The sequence below is a fragment of the Nelusetta ayraudi genome, unplaced genomic scaffold (assembly GCF_046127955.1).
Source record: "Nelusetta ayraudi isolate G7.1 ecotype Tasmania unplaced genomic scaffold, CSIRO-AGI_Nayr_v1 ptg000042l, whole genome shotgun sequence".
NCBI classification, from domain to species: domain Eukaryota; kingdom Metazoa; phylum Chordata; class Actinopteri; order Tetraodontiformes; family Monacanthidae; genus Nelusetta; species Nelusetta ayraudi.
The window spans coordinates 10,608,822-10,628,221 of NW_027466092.1; the positions used below are offsets into that span (position 1 = coordinate 10,608,822).

The window sequence follows — 19,400 nt, forward strand, 5'->3', positions numbered from 1 at the left end:
ACAAGATGGGAAGGAAGAGTGTGCTGGTCACAGGAAGAGATTAAAAACTTCAGGAAAGAAAACTGTACACAGCAATTACTCCCAGCTCACCTTTTTTATGACACTGTTAAAACTGTGTGCAGCCTCCAACCAAAATGCTGAAATTTAGCTTCCTGCCAATCCTGCTATAAAACAATCTAAAGGAGCAGCTTTAAAATTCCATCAACATCCGACATTTGTGACCTCACAAGGGGCTGATCTTTACGCATACAATTTTTTTAAAGTTCACTGACAGGCCAGGGACACAAAATGTTTTGAGAAGACGTTTTTTTGTTCGTTTTTTTTTTTACCCCAAGTGTTGATTATTTGTTTTCCTTCAATCAAAGCACAACATTTTCTCATAAATGCGGTCTAACTAAACAGGAATTGGAATCGCTCCACTTCCCTGTCACAACAGTCGATATATGGAAGTGCGATCACCGTGTTGGACACTAATAATAACGCGCATTCCTCCTTTAGCTGTCATCAGTTTTACGAGCGCATCACGTCGCGTCTGAGGATCTGAACGCCTTAATTTCTACCCTCTGCCAAATATGGGCTCGGAATGTCCAGGGTGACGTCACCCGTCCGGGGAATGCGGGGTTTGCGGCCACATTTATTTAACTACGCCTCCTGCAGTCTGAGGGTTCCTGGTAGACGTTACACAGGAAGCGAGTCGGCTATGGAAAAAACGGGACGCCCTCCTCCTCCTCTTCCTCCTCCTCCTCTTTCTCTTCTTCCTCCTCCTCCTCTTCCTCTTCCTCCTCCTCCTCCTCCTCTTCCTCCTCTTTTGGCGGATAACGGTGCCCGAGAAGTTTATTCGGGACCGACGCAGACAAAAAGCCTCCTGCGGTCCGTTTACAGCCATCGTGACATTTTAATGCTGTGCGCCTTGAGTCCCAGTCAGTGTTAAGAGAGCCAAGACAGAGTCATGGACGATCTCGGTGAGTGTCCCAGCTGGTTCTTTCTCTCTTTTCTTTCTTTCAAAAAATGCCCCCTCCTCATTACAAGCTCCGTGACTGCAGGGTGAGATATCTTCAGGGGGATCAGAGGGGAAGGGGTGGTGTGCCCAAACAGAGGGAACAGGGTTTGTTCAGTGTGGTCCTCACAGTAGGGCAGACCTCTCCTGATTATTACATTTCTGAAATGCATGCACAGGGGATTTGGGGGGGTCGGAGGGAGACCTCCACCACCATAAAACACAGACAGAAAACATGCAAGGTAGTTTTCCCCTTCACGCGTGGACATTTTTCATTGTTTTTCCCCCCCGCATGCGGTTCCTGCAGAATTACTCACTGGAACCGTAGGGTTTCACACGCGCTCGCAGAGGCACAAACAGACAGGAATCGTCGCCTTGCACATCTGTGTCTCTCCCCGGCCGCTAGCCGCTGAGAGGTCCACGCATGCCCCTGCAAATTCAATAAATTCTTCCCGGAAAATTCAATTTGTACGCAACGCTATCCTCCTTGAGCGTGGATGGAGCCGCAAGAGGAAGCACGCCGTTCCCGTCCTTATCTGCAAGCAGTGATGACAGAGCCAGATTGTCCTCCGTTTCTCAGAGCGACATCAGTGACCCTCTCCCATCCCCGCCCAACCACCGCCACTACCTCCACCATGTTCAGGAATAACTGCTCGAGTGTCCCCCCCAACCCAAGAGAGCCAAGGGGCCATGCTGCTGTTTTGGGAAAAAAAAGAAGAAAAGAAAACGAGGCAGATTTCTGCGAAACAGAAAACCTGCTGCTTTTTCTCTCCCGCTCGAACCCACTTGAAGAACCGGGGGATTTGTGAGGGGAACGACTGAGTTTATCCGCGCACATCTGGCCACATCTGGATCAGATTGCACACTGTGACGACCAGTTGCCCGGTGACCGGTTGAGTGTTTCCAGCCCGGGCGGCGACTCCGTTGTGTTTACGCTGCTCCCCCAACAATGCCCGCGACTGTATGTGTATGAACTCACCGGGGCCCTTTTTTTTTCTCTCTCTCTTTTTTTTTCATTTCGGAGTGGCCGCTTGTTACAAGACGCTTTGGCCAAGACAAACAAGTCGACAAGCAACTCTAAATATGGTCATAATTCCCGCTGAGGGAAGTTCAGCTCCTTATATGAGCAGTTGAGACCCGTCAGTGTGTGTGTGTGTGTTTGTGAGAAAGAGGCACACAGCAAGGAGGAGAAGGCCAAGCCTCGCGCGCGTGTGTGTTCGCAGAAGATTCCCAACACGTGGTTCTACCAAAAGTGCAAATCATCTGTGGCGGCAGCGTCTACAGGGATGAGTTAAGGTCGGATGCTTTTGGCCGACTGTCCAGACGCCCCTGACAGTATTAACATACGAGACTGGGGGTCACGTCGTTGACGGTAGGAAGGGCAGATCAGATAAATGTCCACAAGTAACGTTTAGAAGACGTTTTTGCTGGGAATAAATAGAATGAAATGGACCCTGCGGTGCTCCAAACTATAATTTCCAAGGTTAAGAATGGACATCGGAGCCCAACTTGTAAACCGACATAGAAAGGAATTCCTTGAAAGTGCTCGGGAAACAAAAATAGAAAATCTCGTAGTGGGATTTTGTCCATAAGACCGTCGTGAACGTTTCTGCTTCTGCTTCTGAAATGGACGACCTTATGGGGATCCCCAACCACAGACCACATTTTCCAGATCTCGCCACTGCCGATCGTGTCTCCCTGCGACCCTCTTCTGTTGAGGCCCTAGATTGTGTCTCTGATTGGATTAAGTTTGTATTCAAGGATCGAATATCACTCTAACTGATCCCGCTGTCTGCTAGCCATGAGAACTGTATATGCACTCCAGATTTTGTCTTTGGAAGCGTTTGCATCCTCTAAGTAGTTACAGCTCTTACGCTTTGCCTGCGTTGTGCAATGGATGTACGTGTAACAGTCGTGTCTGTGAAGAATGATTTTTCGCTGTGTTTCAACCAACTCTGTTATTCCAAAACTGCCCTAAAATGTTAACATGGCACAAACTGGGAAAAATAACCCAGAATGATGTAATTGAGCAATATGTCACCATCTCTCTCGTTAAGTTGGCTGTTAGAAACAGGCACACACACTGTTGAAACAAATGACGCTTGGATTGAGACGTCAAAGCCAATAAAGGCCAGGATACTTTGTTCTTTCAAGCGCTGCCTTTGTAAACAGTTGGAGCAGATTAATTGCTGAGATTCCGCATCTGAATCTTCGCAGAGCCGTCTTCAAAACCTCTCTGAGTCATTTCTTTCGCCAGTCCTATGAACTAACCAATCAGCAGGAGTAGGCCTTCTGAGGTGGACAGTGGTGAACAAAGCCACAAGCTTACAGCAACAGGAATTATTTTGTTGCTAACTGGATGAAGATGTTTGATGAAGTTTTCGTTCAGTTCCCTTTCCAGGTATTTTTTTTTTTTTTAGTGATGTCTATGTTTCCTGGATGAGCAGGTCACAAACACTCTGTGACTGTCTGAAAGATTCCATGTTGCTTTGTCAAGTTCGGGAGCTCAGAGCCTTGATCTGGTTGCAAAACATGGATAGGTTCATTGATACAAGTCTAATGTTATACACATTTTTTATGTCTGTTGTTTTTCTTTAAGAATGTGTGACTTTTACTCCGGCCAACTTTCCAGAAAGTCCATACATTGCAGCTTTTGCTTATTTCACTTTTTACATGCGTTTGTGTTGAACGATTTTCAGTTCCAAAAAGACTTTGGTTGATTGAAAATAATGATGTAAGTGCAAGTCATGCGATAGAATGGTGGAGTGAAATAGAGAGAGAGAGAGAGAGAGAGAGAGAGAGAGAGAGAGAGAGGGAGAGAGAGAGGAAAAGGCGGGCAGGCACTTGACTAGCGCTAAATAAGGAGGCTTTGGCCTCCAGCTGTCCGAACTGTAGGCAGCAGTAAATGATGTCATGCAGCTGCAGAGACTAACCCTCGAGCAAGTTAAGTGTCTGGACAGCGTCCATGTTCACAAAGAGTGTGTGTGTGTGTGTGTGTGTGCGCGTGTGTGCGCGTGTGTGTGTGTGAGCGTGTGTGTGTGTTTGTTTATGAGTGCGTGTGTGTGTTTGTGTGGTTTGAGGGAGTTCGATATCAGTTGCCAAACACTCTTCCTTTTCTGCTTCCTATTGGTGACAGCATGTCTTGTTACTGAATGCAGACGTTTTTTTTTGTGTGCGTGTGCGTGTGTGTGTGTGTGCGTGTGTGTGTATGCACGCTCTTCACTGAGTAGATGGGTCACTTCTGCGTAGTTCTAATGACTGACCGCCCGCTCTGAGTCAGAGGAGAGTGGTCGTCTGCGGGGAGTCTGGTTGTATTTGGTGCTCGTCTTGGTCACAGAGGCTCTCTGTCTTTTTCTCAGCAGTGTCTGATCCGCCTAACTACCCTCTCAGTCCTCGTATTGTTGTGTTTGGTACGTAGCTGTCTCTCTGCACGAGTTTGCATGCGTGTCACCCTTCTCTCCGTCGTTCTGACATTTAACCTCAGCCGCCTCGACCTTCCCACGCTCATCCTGCACGTTCTCGCCTCCACCGCATGCTGCATCCTCCCATGTGTTTCTTGACTGTCTCGTCTCCATCACATCATCCGGGTGAGACACATTGATGGGTACTAGATTATCTTAAAATCTCATCCAAATCAAAATAGAGTCAGCCCTAATTAGTCTTTGTTCAGTTTTCCCTTTGATTGAATATAACAGCCAGTGTCCATCCCTCCTCTCTAGATGCCCTACTTGCTGATTTGGAGAACACGGGATCGCCGTTAGCTCGCTGTCCCGTCCTGCTCACCTCTGACCCTCCCAAGGATGCTGATCCCACCACTGAGGAAACCAACCAGGGTCGGCCGCCGCCACCTGCCTACACCCCGCAGCAGGTACAGATACAGATGATTGTTTTTTTTTGCAAAAACCTGATATATTTTTTAATGGATCACTGTGAGTTGTGCCGGAGCTCACCAATGTTTGCTTTACAGACTGTGTCTGCTGCAATGAAATCTTCCCAGAATTCCCAGCCAGACAAGTTATACAGGTAACTCCCACCTCCCGGCTAATGGCAAATTTAACATACACTTCTGACAAAAAGGCTGGTTGCCGATTCACCAAACCAAAACCAGCTAATATTATGACAAGGAGTTGTAATGGCTAAAGTTAACCAATTCTAATAAATAATGGCAATTAGATCTTTAAAAATGTGTGAAATTCCTTCTCTCTCATACAAACAAGAGGTTGGTAGGGGTTAAAAGCAGCAACACATTCAGGTTCACAGTAGGAGATCAGCAGATAAACAGAAACAAGAGATAATGAAATAAAATTCAGATTCACAGAAGGCAGTTTGAATGTTTAAGAATATAAGAATTAACTTCAGTTGTCTGTGTTAAGTTCTGAAATCATCATCAAAGAATGAGAGTTATCTCCAGCTTGCTGTATCGTTAGAGTGTCCTCTGATCACCTGTGAAATGAAAAAAACAGTTTGAGAAATGTTGTCACCCAGGGGTGCCTAACGTCTTCCTGTTGTTGACTTGAATCGTGCAGCACGGTGTGTAAACCGCGCTCTCCCCGCGCGGTGGATCCTCCTCCAGCCTTCTCCTCCTCATCACTGCTGGGAGGAGGTTTGAGTGAACTGGACCACCTGTTACAGGAGCTGAACGCCACCCAGTTCAACATCACAGGTGAGCCTGCTTGACTGTGCTTGTGCATTTTCCTGTAAAAGTGGTTTGTGTTTGACCTTCTTTTTTTCTTTTTCTTTTTTTTTACATCATCAGATGAGATCTTGGCTCAGTTCCCGTCCAAAAAAGATGAGAAGGACAAGATTAAGGAGAAGACAACAACGTCCTCCAGGTGCCAAACCTCGCCAATGTTGTTTAGGTCAAAGGCAAAATGTTCAAATAATAGCATTTCTTTTGAAGTCTAGAAAAGATAAGCGGCGGAAAAGTGACATGACAACATGACACTATCCCACTTTATTTATTTTTTTATCTTAATGAATTGGTATCTATCCAGAAACTGTCAAATACATTTGACATTTAAGAAAAATGTTGTTTTTTTTCATTTTATTTTCATTTCAAGCCAGTTCTTTTGATCCAATTGTGTCTAGATCTACTTTTAAAAGACAAATAGGGCTCAATGTGGATGGAGATCAATACAGTAAAATTTTCATTCAAACCATGTACTTACGCGCAGTATTATGCAAAGCATCTGTTGTTTATTAAACAAAACCTTTGCATCTAAATTGCCAAAGCAGGATTTTTTTCACATTTTTTGATTTTATTTTTTATTTTTATTTAGCACTGCAAAGCCATCAGCAACATCTGCCACACTGGAACTGGACAAGCTGATGGCTTCACTGTCAGACTTCCGTGTTCAGAGCACAGTAAGCATCCAAAAATATATTTATTTACTATTTTTTTCACTTCTCATCTCAGCTCCCCCGGGGCAATAACATCACAACACAAGCTGCATTGATTGATGGTGGATTCACGGACACAGTTTGACTGGGTGATGACTCGGCTGTGACCCCACAGTCTGGCCACAGCACACACACCCCCTTGCATAAATCCCTCCTAGTCACAGCCGCAGCATGGAAATAGTTTTGGTGATGAGGATGCACATGATTATAGCCTGAAATGTTTCAAGTTTCAAACCTGAATGAAAACACTACTTGTTTTATTCTTTCTATCTAGTTATTTTACTTTGACATCACTGTAGCATGTAATCAAAAGATCTGACTTTATGATGCTTCCAAGATTGGATTGCATAAGATTAAAAGTTTTTGCTTTTTTTTGCTTTTTCTCTGACTACTACTACTGCCAACATCAACATTCTCAATCAAGTGGAAATTGTTGCTAGCTGTTATGCTTTACATAAAACATATTTGTAGCAATAGAAACTTGCCACATACATAATGGATCATGTTTTGTTTCATTTTTTAATTTGTTTAAAACCATTGAAACCGTTTAAAACCATTTTTCCCCAGTACTGCATTTCCTCCTCTTTTTATTCCAAAACCATCCATTGACCTGCTTGCCCTTATTGTCCCAGCCAGCTCCACCTGTTCATCCAGTGGTGCCAGCAGCTCCGCAGCCCGTGGCACCAATGCAGCCCACGTCTGGGGGCTCGCTGGACAGTATGCTGGGGCTGCTGCAGTCGGACCTCAGCCGGCAGGGAGTTCAAACGTCCTCCAAGGGGAACTGTTCCGCCTGCCAGAAGCCAGTGGTGGGACAGGCAAGTTATCAAGATGATACGCCGTTCTGTGGCCTTTCACATGATTGTGTTCGCTTATTCACCTCTCTTGTGAGAACACGACCGTCTGGACTTTGCTTCTTGTCCGTCAACGTCTTCTTTGATCTGCTTGGCGCCTCCCATACAGCCACTTCTGATAACTAGGCAAGAAGTGTTGCTGTAAAGTGATGCATGTTGTTGAGAGAGGGCCGGGCAGGCAACCAAAGTTGGAAGGATAACATGCTTGCATTTCTTACTGGTACAAGTCAATGAATTGTGAATCTCATCTTTAAGCTATCGTTTTGAGGGTTGAAAAACAACTTTTTTTGTGTTGCTTTCAAGACATCGTCTGGCTTCTGTGCAGGTGGTCACGGCTCTGGGGAAGGTGTGGCACCCGGAGCACTTTGTGTGCACAGAGTGCGAAGCGGAGTTGGGCAGCCGCAACTTCTTCGAGAAGGACGGGCGGCCTTACTGCGAGTCCGACTACTTCACCCTGTTCTCTCCGCACTGCGCCCACTGCAACAAGCCCATCCTTAACGTGAGAGACGGAGACGTGCCGTGAGCCTCCAAGCACGTACGCATCGTGCCATTTTAACCTACCTTTTGTTTTTTCAGAAAATGGTCACGGCTCTGGATAAAAACTGGCACCCAGAGTGTTTTTGCTGTGTGAAGTGCAGCCGCGCGTTTGGAGAGGAAGGTAAGTAGCTGCACTTCCTGTCTGGGTTTAAGGCACAGACGCTTGAACTTCAGTGATCCTGACGAAGCCAAAACACAAAAAGACACACGTAGCCCATAAATTTGATAACAAATTATATGTTGCTGTTGTTTGCTGAAAGCTCAAATGTCGAATTCTTGAAATAGTTGCACTGATTACTGTATGATTCATTTGTGGATTAATATAAAAAGACAAAAAAAAAAAAAAAAAAAAACACCTAACCCACTGAAACCATTTAATTTGTTGCACCCTGTAAAGACCTCAGGAAACTATGAGTCACTGGCACAAAAACAGCTAACTTCAAAGCAGACTTTGACAAAAGCACCTTCAGTCTCTTATAATGTCAAGTAAGCACTCATTAAACAAATAGATATTTTTTTTATGTTCTACAGACTGGAATAAAAACTTCCAAGAATTTAACATATATTGAAAGAAACACTTGAAACTGTTACTGCCGTTTCTCCAACAGGCTTCCATGACCGTGACGGCCAGCAGTACTGCCAGCAGTGCTTCCTGACTCTGTTTGCGTCACGCTGTCAAGGCTGTAGTCAGCCCATCCTGGAAAACTACATATCAGCTCTCAACTCTCTCTGGCACCCGCAGTGCTTCGTATGTAGGGTGAGTGTTTCCCTGGATATCTCAGTCATCGCATCAGCCGCATCTGGAAAAAGAGCTGACAAGGAGCAAAAAAAAAAAAAGAGGCTCGAGCCCTTTGTGTGCACGCAGCAAATTCTGTTCAGGTTTGACCGGTCAGCCTCGGTTAGAGAACTTGAAGAAGTATCCCAAGGAGCTTTTGAAGGAGAAGGCCATGTAATATATAGCATATTGGCTTCTCATCTGTCACCACCAAGGAAAACACATTCATTTGCTGGCTTTTCCTGCTTGATCAGTCTAAAAGGCATTTTATAAGGTACCATTTATCCTGTGTGTGGCCATTTGATGTGCAGACGGTCAGTCCCACATATACCACAAAACAGAGTGACATCATGTAATTACAGGAGGCTTTTAATAGTGAGTAATAGTGCATGCATTAGAGCTGCTTAAGTTTGAGTCTTGGTTTTTCTGGTAACTGTTCATTTACATTAAAAGGGAAATAAAATAATTCATAATAATTAGATAAATAACTTTTAAACCATAATGGAGTGTTTTTTTGGGCGTCATTGAGCTCTATGGTCAGGGAATGAACAAGTTGTCTATACTTGTGCGTGTACAACACCTCCTGAACACAATCCATATGATTTATTAAGAAACAAGACTGTCATAAGGTGCACTTGAAGACTACACTGGCAAACAAGACTATGACACATCAACATGATATTATTTCTACAGCCTTTCCACGTCTGTGCTTAACAATAACACACTTTTTTGTGTGTATTTGAGCCCCGGCTGTAGGACTGCCAGCAGGATGTTCCTTAAAATAGGCAGTGCCCTCTGCTAGACACCCAGTGTGAAAAGACAAAAATAAGTTGAGATTGGGTCATGAGAAAGCTGTCACTTCACACGACTGCTGTCTAATTACAGTGCACCCCAGCCTCGCTGTGGTTGCTAGTGATGTGAGTTGCCCCGCCTGAACCTCCCTCTCTCTGTCTCTCTCTCTCTCTGAATGTCTCCCTTTGTGCGGGTCCTCCAGGAGTGCTACACCCCCTTCGTCAACGGCAGCTTCTTCGAACACGAGGGCAAACCGCTGTGCGAGGCCCACTACCACCAATCTCGCGGGAGCTTGTGCCAGGCCTGCCAGCAGCCCATCCTGGGCCGCTGCGTCACCGCCATGGGCGCCAAGTTCCACCCCAACCACCTCGTGTGTCACTTCTGCCTGAAGCCGCTGAGCAAGGGATGCTTCAAGGAGCAGGAGAACAAGCCTTACTGCCACCCCTGCTTCATAAAACTGTTTGGTTGAGGACGCCGTCTAGCCCCGTCCTCTGTGTCAGCGCTGGAAAAAAAAAAAAAAAAAAAAAGCTGTATGACTCTTGCTCTTTTTTATGTGGGAAAGAGGGTGGAGCTGGTCTCTTTTCTGGTCTTAAGAATATTTCAACTGTTAGGAAATGGAATGAAAAAGAAAGAGGCAGCCCACCACCAACTTCATTTTTCTTTTATATAACTACATTTAAGCTGGCAGCCAGAAGTAGAACCACAGCGTTTGTCAGACCAACTTGAAATGAGGCCAAATGTTTTTTTTTCCTTGTATGTGAACTTTTTTGCATACTGTGTTGATTCAAATTGAATGTTAGCATTTTAATTGTTGCACCAAAGCTAGAAATAAAACAGAATGTCAAAGCACAGTATAATTTCAGTGACAGAATTGCATTGTTGTGCAAATACCCTTTAATATATTAGCTATTTTTTTAAAGAAATGTAATGGAAAAGTGCCACTGCAATTTGCTTTAATTTTATACTGCTGACTGCTACTTTTTGTCATTTGTGTAACAAAAAAAAGTTGTTTTGTTCGATGTCACAGATTTGTTTTTTGTTTTTTTGCTTTATTAAATCACTGCAGCACTATGCAATTTGCCAAATACAATCCCAAAAAATAAAAGAAATAGAACACTATTGTTTCACTGTTTCTGAAGGAAAGGAAACGTATCTTAACTTTAGAAACTTTAGGGGAAAAAATCGGCTACGTGGGAAATCTATTGACGTTGCATAAAACGGGAACGGTATTGTGCTGTTTGACCACTAGATGTCACCGTTCGCCCACTAATCCACCTTGAGGCTGCGAGGTCAACCAAGAGAAAATAGAGAGTGATTTTTATTCCAGCGACGGAGAGTTACATAATTAATGAAAGGGTGCGAAACCAAAAAATGTGTCATCCTGCTAATGTTTTTTTTTTTTCATTCGGTGTTTACAGTCGGAATAATTTTTGTTAACGCGTAATTGTTATTTTTGTCAAAAGATTCCCATTAGACCAATAAGGTGGCCGCTTGGTGTCACGAGATTTCAAGATGGCTGCGGCCTTGGCAGACAACGATGAAAAGATCGAGGAAAAAAACACATCACAAGGAAACAGTCGAAACAATGCAACAGTCATCTGGTATCTGTCCAGAATGAAACAATTCAGAGCCCGTGCCTATTATTCATCATGAATTCATGATATTTCATACATGAATACATGTGTGAAATATCATGGTGAACCCATACAGGGAACTATAATGAACTCATACTTGATCACAGTTCAAAAACTAAAAATGAACAATAGACCAAAAATTACACTTAAAAAAAAACCAAAAAAAAAACAAAAACACACACAAAAACAGCTCTTAAGTGGTTGCGGAGAGGCGTGTGTGACGTCTGCGCAGCTCACAGGTGAGTTCAATTAGGGGTTAATGAGCGACACCTCGCGGGCCGCAGAGAGAGCAGATAACCTCGTGAGGCAAGTCATCAAGGGACTTTGTCTCGTGGCGTAAATAAAAACATTAAAAACACACACAATGAGTGACTCGGACCAGCAACAAGTAAGTAGTTATCGTTGGTCTGTTTTATTCTCTCTCTCTCTCTCCATGTGTTGGGGGGAAGCTGTATCATAAATTGGAGTCCTTTGCTTCTAGGTAACGATGTAGAAACTCGAAAACACTCGTTTCTTACAGCATGAGAGGAATTTTAAATTTAGCTACTCATGAAATTACAAAGAAAAAAATATGTAGGCTTACAAGTATTTCATTTGATTACTTCGTTTTAATCTGGGTTAAATCTCTGGAATCTATTCATTGTAATTCACCAAAATAAAAGTGAGATTTTTATTTTTATGAAGAGTAGATTCGTTTGTGAAACAGCCATATTGTGCCAATAAATATTGTCCAACAGTTCAATATGTTAATCTTTTTTCTTTCTTTTTTTTTTTACCTTGACAACACAAATTGGTGCTCTGAATTTTCAATGAAATGGCTTTCTTTATTTTACCCTTATATCTCTCCTCACCTCACCCCACCCCACCCCGCCACCTCCCCCAGGAGTCTCAGGCTCAGTGGCCTGAAGATGGAGCAGAGTGGAGCGATCCAGAGGATGGGACGAGCATGGACTGTGGGCTTCTGCAGGCCATGGCAGAGGAGGATGAGGAGATCAATGTGTACAACGAGGAGACGTTTGGCGTGGGTGTGTACATGTACACTTTAAAAATAGATATTTCGTTGCTTGTAATAATATTTTTTGCTAGATTTCTTTTTTCATTTTTCAAGCACATTTTATTTGTTTACATTCCAGATCTCGATACACAAGAAAGCACAGATGACCTTTGCAGTGGTCTCCTCCCATTCGCAAAGCCTCCTCCAACACCTCCGCCGGACCCCAAACCTCCGCTGTCCCGCCAAAGCTCGCACTCCCCGCCAAGACAGAGAGCACGCTACCAACCTCAGGCCCCCGCAGAGCAGCAGGGGAGAGGCAGGGGTTACAGACGAGGACTGGGCAGGGGGCAAATGTTCGAGGACCCGGCAGTGATAAGGATAGTGCAGGGGAGGCCTAGTCTGAAGGTGGTGTGGAATTTATTCGCTCCTTGAATTATTTTTTTTATCAGCTGAATCTGCTGCAGCTTGTCCTCACACTAAACCGTGTTTGCTTTCAAAAGGGTCTTGACAGTGCCATAGTGGACTGTGGGAATGCCGTGTCTTGGAATTCTCGCGAGGACAATGTGAGAGTACACCTTGAAATATGTCTCCCCCCCCCCCTAAAATCTCTACTCAACTAAAATGTTTTCCTTAATGCTTTTAGTGTCTGGCACCATCCTCCAGAAAGAGCAGAAGAATTGCAGGATCAATACTACAGGTTGGGATCATTTAAAATGAAGCTGTAAGCTGAATAACAGTATGGTTCAGGAATGTTTTGGGTATTTTGCCTCTGTTTCTTAGGACAGTGCTATAGTGTGTGTGATAGATGGCCGCAGAGGTCCGCATCCGACGGCCAACTTCCCGGATTTGCCCTATTCCATGTCTTCCTTCAGGAGCAGGAGGGGGGAACCCCGAGGATACTATCCCAGAAGACAGCCTGGCCACAGGGGCCTCCCTCAGGTTCAGAGAGAGTTTGACCAATTAACTTCCAGCTCTTGCCCAGGACAAAAACTTTTTTGTGTGTTCACAAATCGAAAAGGAGACTTCAAGGCACTGTTTAAAAAAAAAAAAAAAAAAAAAAGCCTGTATTGCTGAGACAATTTAAAATGCCATCAAACGTGCTTTCAGGAATTTTTGACGGTATTTGGTAACATTAGGCCTGCTTGCACGTTAGAGCATGTTTGAAAGGCATGACGTGACTCTGCTGTGGAAATAAAGGCATTTCAACACTTTGAGGAATGCCTTGAGCTCTCCTTGTTGATTTTTCAGGCCTCACTGTATCTCAGGCTGAAGGACGCCTTCCACAGAAAGATTTTTTTTTTTCTTAAAAACCAACAACACTTTTCTTCTTTGCTCTTCTATTCAAAAATGCACTTATGTTATGTTATTGTCTGGAGTCCAGACAATTGGACTCCACGGCCTGGTGTGTTGCTTCTTTTGTTAAATCGTCCCTTTTGCAGATGCACGCCCCCAGAGTACCAGGATCGCAGATGCCTTTACGTCAGCCGTTACTGCCTCGACAGCACTACAGTCAGGTTTGTACCTTGCGTAAATGAGCCAGTGTTGAAATGAAAGCCATAAATCTGCTCAATTCTTTCTTTTTGAGGCTCAGAGAAATTGTTCTTGCAACAGATTACGTCAATCACAGTAGATGTATGAGCAATTATTGTAAAAGCTCACCAGAAGCATCGAGGTGGATGATCTGAATTTTTGTCTTCCATTATTTCAAGTGTAGAGGTCCCATCACTTCTACTTGGTGGCCTTTATTTTTATAACTGTTTTCTTTGCATATTGCAGTCTGTTTTTTTCCTTTTAAATATTTTGAAATACTTCACTGTTCTCGTACTTACAGCACCATCTCATGTGACACATTGGACCATTTAATGTGACCTTTATATGTGAGCTTTCTCATCTTTAGTTTTGCTAAATATTCCTTTTTTATCACCTGAAATACCAAATTCAAACTAACCAGCATGGACAAACTGTCCATGAGGTGTATTTTCTATTCGCACTTTCAATTCACACATTTCAGAGTTGACCGTTTGTGATCCTGACGCAGACGGGAGGCCTGATGTTTCCTCTGAACCGACCCCGCCCCTCAACCCCTCGCCCTCTGGCGCCCAAGATGATGCAGCTCCGCTTTGGTGCCAACTCTCCAGGACCGTCCCCCTTTTACAGCCCCTCGGCTAACTCGGTGCAGCATCTGAGGCGAGTGCTGTAGCATCGTGTCACAGGAATGTTTGGTTTCTGGTATTTTCAGCATGAAGTGTTGGTTTACTCTCTCGGGCAAATAAATCCCTCGACTACTTAATGGCATTTAGAAATGCCATTCTGTGTAGTTGCATATGCCGCAAACCTGGTACGTATCTGTTTGGTTTTTTTTTTTAAACAAACACCTCATAGCTATCGATTATTTGTCATTTAAAAAAATGTTTTTAGAAGCATAAGCAGATTCCTCTGCAGGGTAACACTGACTTTTTGCATGATTTGAGGATAACAAAAAAAAACACTAGAGTATGAATACAGATGTTCAAGATGCTCACCATGTATTGATACAAAGCGTACTGCATTTCCTGAGGGTTTTTATTTTTTTTATACGCAGCTTCTAAAAGTGAATTCTGTTCTTTGTTTGTTGATTTAAATTAACCAAAAGGGTTCTGTTGGAATTTTCTTAAATCAATGTTTTTATGGTTGTAAACTGTTTGCTAAAGCAGGTACCCTGGACCAGCCACTCAGCTCCACCCCCAGCACAAGAGGCTCCTTAGTCAGAAACAAAGAGCATTCCCAAGGTCGGTCCTACGTCCCCTGCTGTCTAGTTTAGAATTTAAAAAAAAATACAAATAAAAAAAAAATAAAAGTTTGGCCTTCATCTCGTCATGTATGCTTTTCATATTTGAAGAAAACCAGATTGCTGGGATCCGTTCTGCAACCTGATGACGGCCAAGGAGAAGGAGTGGATCACTAGGTTGCAGATGATTCAGCTGCAGAGTGAACACCCCTACCTTGAAGACTATTACTACCAGGTGGGGCTGAGGGGAGCACATTTGTGAGCGCTGGATCAAAAAGACTGATGGTTTGAATGAGCAGCATGTCTGGCCTGGTCGTAGGAGTACTACCGGCGGATAGAGGCAAAGATGGCAGAGGAGGAGCTGGGCATCAGGGGCAAGAAGGAGCCGCCAAAGCTCACCACGCCATACATCACCAAAACTGACTCCTACACACCAGGTTCTCCTGCTCATTGACATGATGCTCCAAGTCTCCTGGAGTCTTTTTTTTTTTTTTTTTCTTCCCCTGTTAGTTTTTGTGTTCGACATTGTCAGAACAACCCATCATGCTCTGGTAGATCTGCCTTGTAAGTTTCCAGGCTGAAACAGAATCTTCAAACTAAAAAAAAGAAACTGTCTGGTTTGTTTCTCAGTGGTGCACATTGAAGGCTCTTTGGGTCAAGTCGCTGTGTCCACTTGTTATTCTCCTCGTCGGGCCATTGGTGCAGTGCACGCAGTCCAAGCTCAAGGTCCTCAAGAGGTGACCATTAGGAGTAACTTGAAGCCACTGACTATTGCCTTAATTTGACATTTTCATTGCAGCCAAATGTTTTTTCTTCTTTGACATTACGACAGGAGCAAAAAGATACCAGACAACAGCGGCTGGAGGTCCTGAGCAAGATAGAAAAGGTGCAGTGTGGCTACATTTGCATGTCTTTCACCTTCTTTTACTCTTCTGGTTTCCCAATAAGGTGTTCTGCTCTTCAGTTGTTCATAGTTCTTCTGGAGGTGGAGGAGACAGACAGGATGAAAACCACAGCACTGCCTGAGGCAGAGGAAAAGAAACTGGTGGAAGAGACTCAGAGGAAAGTGGAGCACATCTACTCACAGCTGCAGCACCACGAGTCCGTGTGAGTTACACCGGAACCTGCTTTTGATGTGGACGATGACGGGTTCATGTTTTTGCTCAGAATCAATAGAATGTTTGTGTCAAATAGGGGCACTGCTTTTCTTTTTCCCTGCTGTGTTTTCAAGCAGAGATGTAGCAGGGGAGTTTCTTCCTTTCTTGGCTGTCTCAAAAGGCAAAAAGCTGTTTGCTCGGCTGCTCCCCTTCCTGAAACATCAGAAGGCGCTGACACTCTTGAGAGTCGTGACCACAAATCTGCCCACACTGATGAGCAGAGACGCAGAAGAGGTAGCCGCCTGTGTCCAAGTGCAGTTTGGAATGTTTTGTTTTTTTTTTCTCCCTTTTTCCTCTGGTCCAGGGCAGATTGACTCTTGTATTATCTGAGGGCAAAATACTTGCTCAATGCTCAGTTAGTAAAATAAAGGCATTTTACAATTACACTTTCTTTTCTTCCCACTGAGGCGCTTCCTGTGCTCTACCCTTCACTGCGTAATGTGATCGGAGGTCTGACGTTCAGTCAGCTGATCAACGTCCTCAAAGATTTGACGTCTGTGACGTCGTACGAGTCCCTCACGCTGGCATGTCAGAACAAGGTCTGCTCTGGTTTGCTCCACCTCCCTCTTATTTTAAATATATATATTTCTGTATGGAGCTCATCAAACCTTTCCTCCTCCTAATTTTCAGTTCGGACTGTCCTTGCTGTACGCTCTGCTCTCCCAAGGAGAGAAGCTGCTGTCCTCAGGTGTTCCTCTGGAGCCCAGCATTGGTGACTTTGAGACATGGTGCGTGGATTTCACATCAATGAGATGACTGGATCATGCATCTCATATATTTTTTAAAATATATATTATTTTGTTTTGTTGTCTTTTAGGACGGACATCATCTTCCAGGTAGCAGAGCAGCTGTCCCACTGCTCCCTGGTGGAGCCGCTCCTCCTGCCCTCCAACCTGCTCACCCTCTTCTGTCGCTACCTGGACAAGCGCACCGTGCACCAGCTGAAAAGCAACATGGAGTGAGTTCCATTTTGTTTAACACCTCGGAGCAAGGCCATGATATTGTTAGACATAATGAATGTGCCAATGGACCCAATATCTAGATATGTGTATATACATTTTTTTGAATGTAGGTCTGCAACTGGATTTCTGGCGCTTCCGTCTTGAGGATGAGTGGGAGCCAGTAGGACGATGGGCCCAGTGGCCTGGTTGTGTTGAGCATTAGAGCAGAGCTCTCTCACTAACTTGGTGTTCAGCGCAAAAAAAAAACATGTAATATAATGCGTATAAATATTTTCTTTACTTTTGGGCCCCCCCTCCCTCATCCCTTCACACTTTTGCACTCTTTGACTGTTTTCCTTTTTATTTGGTTTATCTGATTGTTTTACTTTCCTACCTGTGATCTCCAACAAATGAAGTCGGTGTCAAAAACGTACATTTTATTTTTCTTTCTGAAAAAAAAATCCTATACCATCCACAATATGAACTTGCATAACATTAATTTAAAAAAGGTAACATTTATCATAAATTAAGAAATAAGGATTCATTAATGAGAAATATGTTGGTCCAAATGTTGACCAGGTTAAGGATTGTATCGTAATTTATGATTGTACAGCTGAGCCGATATGTTAATATTATAACTATTAAAAAGCTATCATGGCATGGTCCATCATAAGCCATGTATTTTGGGTTGTTTTGTAAAAAAAAAAAAAAGTGTACATTTTTGTATCCATGTGTTGATACTGATTATGATGTATTTGATGTAATTTTTCTTAGATGGTTTCAGTTAAGCTTTTTTAAGTTGTATTCTTTTGGAAACAGGATATTAAATGACACCACTGTAAAGCACTTGCAACACAAATAAAAAAAAAAATATTTGAAAATATGTCATGGTTGGATCAAGTCTACCAACTTGTTAGTTCAGGTCTTGACCCTGTATACAGAGAGGTCGTTCCATGCCTGTTGACACCGTTCTGTTTTAATGCCCTCATTGAGTGCCAGTTGTAGAAACTTAAAACTGACTTCAAGTCTGCAAAGCATATTTTTAGGGGGTTAAATGTTTCTGTTTAGTTGATGAAATTGATGTGGCATTCTCACATGTCGAGTACAGAACAAACACTTGGGACAGCTGTCAGCCAGAAGAGCCGTAAACTGCTGGAGGTGTAAACTGGGTTAAACAAGACAAGTGCTGCAGACTTGGCAGATACATGCTAATAAATACTACTGCTTGCATGCTTGGTGTTGCATGCCAGTGTGGATATTTGAGCGCATGGCTGTTTTCATTTTAAGTCAAAACTCTGACAAAAGTAAAGGAAAAGAGACTCAGTCCATGGGAGATTTTCTTCCTGTTGGGCTACTGGAAGCATTTTATGATAAAGCTCAGTAGATATTTGTATTGTCTTTTTCTGAAAGGGAAATGCAAATGTTCAAAGTTGTTCAAAAGGTTTATTTAATGGAAAGCTCAAGTTTTTTTCTCATCCCTAGTTAGTGGAAAGGGCCATTTGTTACCAGATGGTGAGAGGTTGGACTGACGGTTTGTCAGCAGCAGCGGAGCCACGGAGTGTTTGTAAAGAAGCCAAGTATGTGAGAGGTCTGGGTAGGCCGTGGTGGGAGCCGTTAACCTCTCCTTGACTTCATAAGAAGAGGATTTGGACTTCAAGTGAGGAATCTATGTCAAAGGTGAGATATCTTTTCTTTTTTCTTTTTTACTCTTTAAAAAATGTATAAGGGCCACTCTTCGTCACCAGCTGTGTGTATGTGTGTGTTGGGACCATGGAGACGAGGGTTGAGGCTCTCAATATTTCTTCATGTAACTGGATCCTCAGTGTGCAGGAGTGATGTCATTACTCTATGGTTCCAGACTTTACCCATTTCAACGCTGCCTTGTGTAATTGATTTCCAAAAGAAATTAATGTATAGGATTGCACTTTTTAATTTTGCTGTACTTTGTACAATGACAAAGACATTCTGATTCTTCAGATGTCAGGAAAACTTCAAATTTAGCCCTCTGTTTGCACACGGCTGCAGAAAAAAAAAAGTTTGGTATCAATTTCCTGCTAAAACTGTTTATTTATTGGACTTTCCAAAGGCCTGGACGGACTTGAGGTGGAACAGTGTTGTCACTAACCTGGAAGAGGTATTGTACCCTTTGTGACATCATAATGTGTGCTTTTTACAGAAGTGTGTAATGTGTTTTTTTTAAGTTGACCAAAGAGATAATGGATCAGCTGTTTACATTTCTTTGAAGGCTGCATTGTATTGGACGTAGCAGTGAGTAGTACTGAGTCAACACGTGAGAAACCTGTACTTTAAGTGACTTCATGATTAATGAGTGTGATGTATGATGTGTGCCTCGATGGTTTGACAGCGTGTGAAAAACCGAACACGGCGCTGATGAACCTGGTGATGGAAGCCCAACTGTATGTCCTTCAACTTCTCCATCCTCAGTTTATCAGTCAGCGTCCAACCTGGAGATTCCCTCTCTTTGCTACTCTTTCTCTCCCTCACGTGTTAATGCCCTTTAAGTGACCAATTGTTTGGTTAGTGTGTGTGTGTGT

At 43.5% G+C, this 19,400-nt stretch overlaps 2 protein-coding genes across 4 annotated transcripts; both read left to right on the forward strand.

Annotated features, from left to right (window-relative positions):
• Positions 1–713: 713 nt before the first annotated feature.
• On the forward strand, positions 714–10,471 carry LOC142893572 (transforming growth factor beta-1-induced transcript 1 protein-like). 3 transcript variants are annotated; one of them, XM_076034250.1, is made up of 12 exons: positions 714–962; positions 4,357–4,407; positions 4,717–4,865; positions 4,965–5,020; positions 5,524–5,660; positions 5,754–5,829; positions 6,277–6,361; positions 7,030–7,212; positions 7,574–7,747; positions 7,825–7,906; positions 8,394–8,542; positions 9,555–10,471. In XM_076034250.1, the coding sequence occupies exons 1-12, from the start codon at positions 950–952 to the stop codon at positions 9,819–9,821; spliced, it is 1,422 nt and encodes a 473-aa protein (XP_075890365.1). In that variant the 5' UTR covers positions 714–949; the 3' UTR covers positions 9,822–10,471. The 3 variants fall into 3 exon arrangements, with proteins under 3 accessions (XP_075890365.1, XP_075890366.1, XP_075890367.1); XM_076034251.1 differs by lacking the exon at positions 4,357–4,407 and having other exon boundaries at positions 718–962; XM_076034252.1 differs by lacking the exons at positions 714–962; positions 4,357–4,407 and adding an exon at positions 4,416–4,601.
• A 726-nt stretch (positions 10,472–11,197) lies between these two features.
• patl2 (PAT1 homolog 2) lies at positions 11,198–17,757 on the forward strand. Its single transcript, XM_076035504.1, has 19 exons — positions 11,198–11,374; positions 11,870–12,011; positions 12,120–12,385; positions 12,481–12,543; positions 12,624–12,677; positions 12,761–12,919; positions 13,420–13,494; positions 14,019–14,167; positions 14,674–14,748; positions 14,859–14,982; positions 15,067–15,184; positions 15,378–15,484; positions 15,580–15,633; positions 15,712–15,854; positions 15,982–16,138; positions 16,312–16,443; positions 16,535–16,632; positions 16,722–16,862; positions 16,977–17,757. Exons 1-19 carry the CDS (start codon positions 11,351–11,353, stop codon positions 17,008–17,010), a joined length of 2,115 nt encoding a protein of 704 aa, XP_075891619.1. The 5' UTR covers positions 11,198–11,350; the 3' UTR covers positions 17,011–17,757.
• The last annotated feature ends 1,643 nt before the right edge of the window (positions 17,758–19,400 follow it).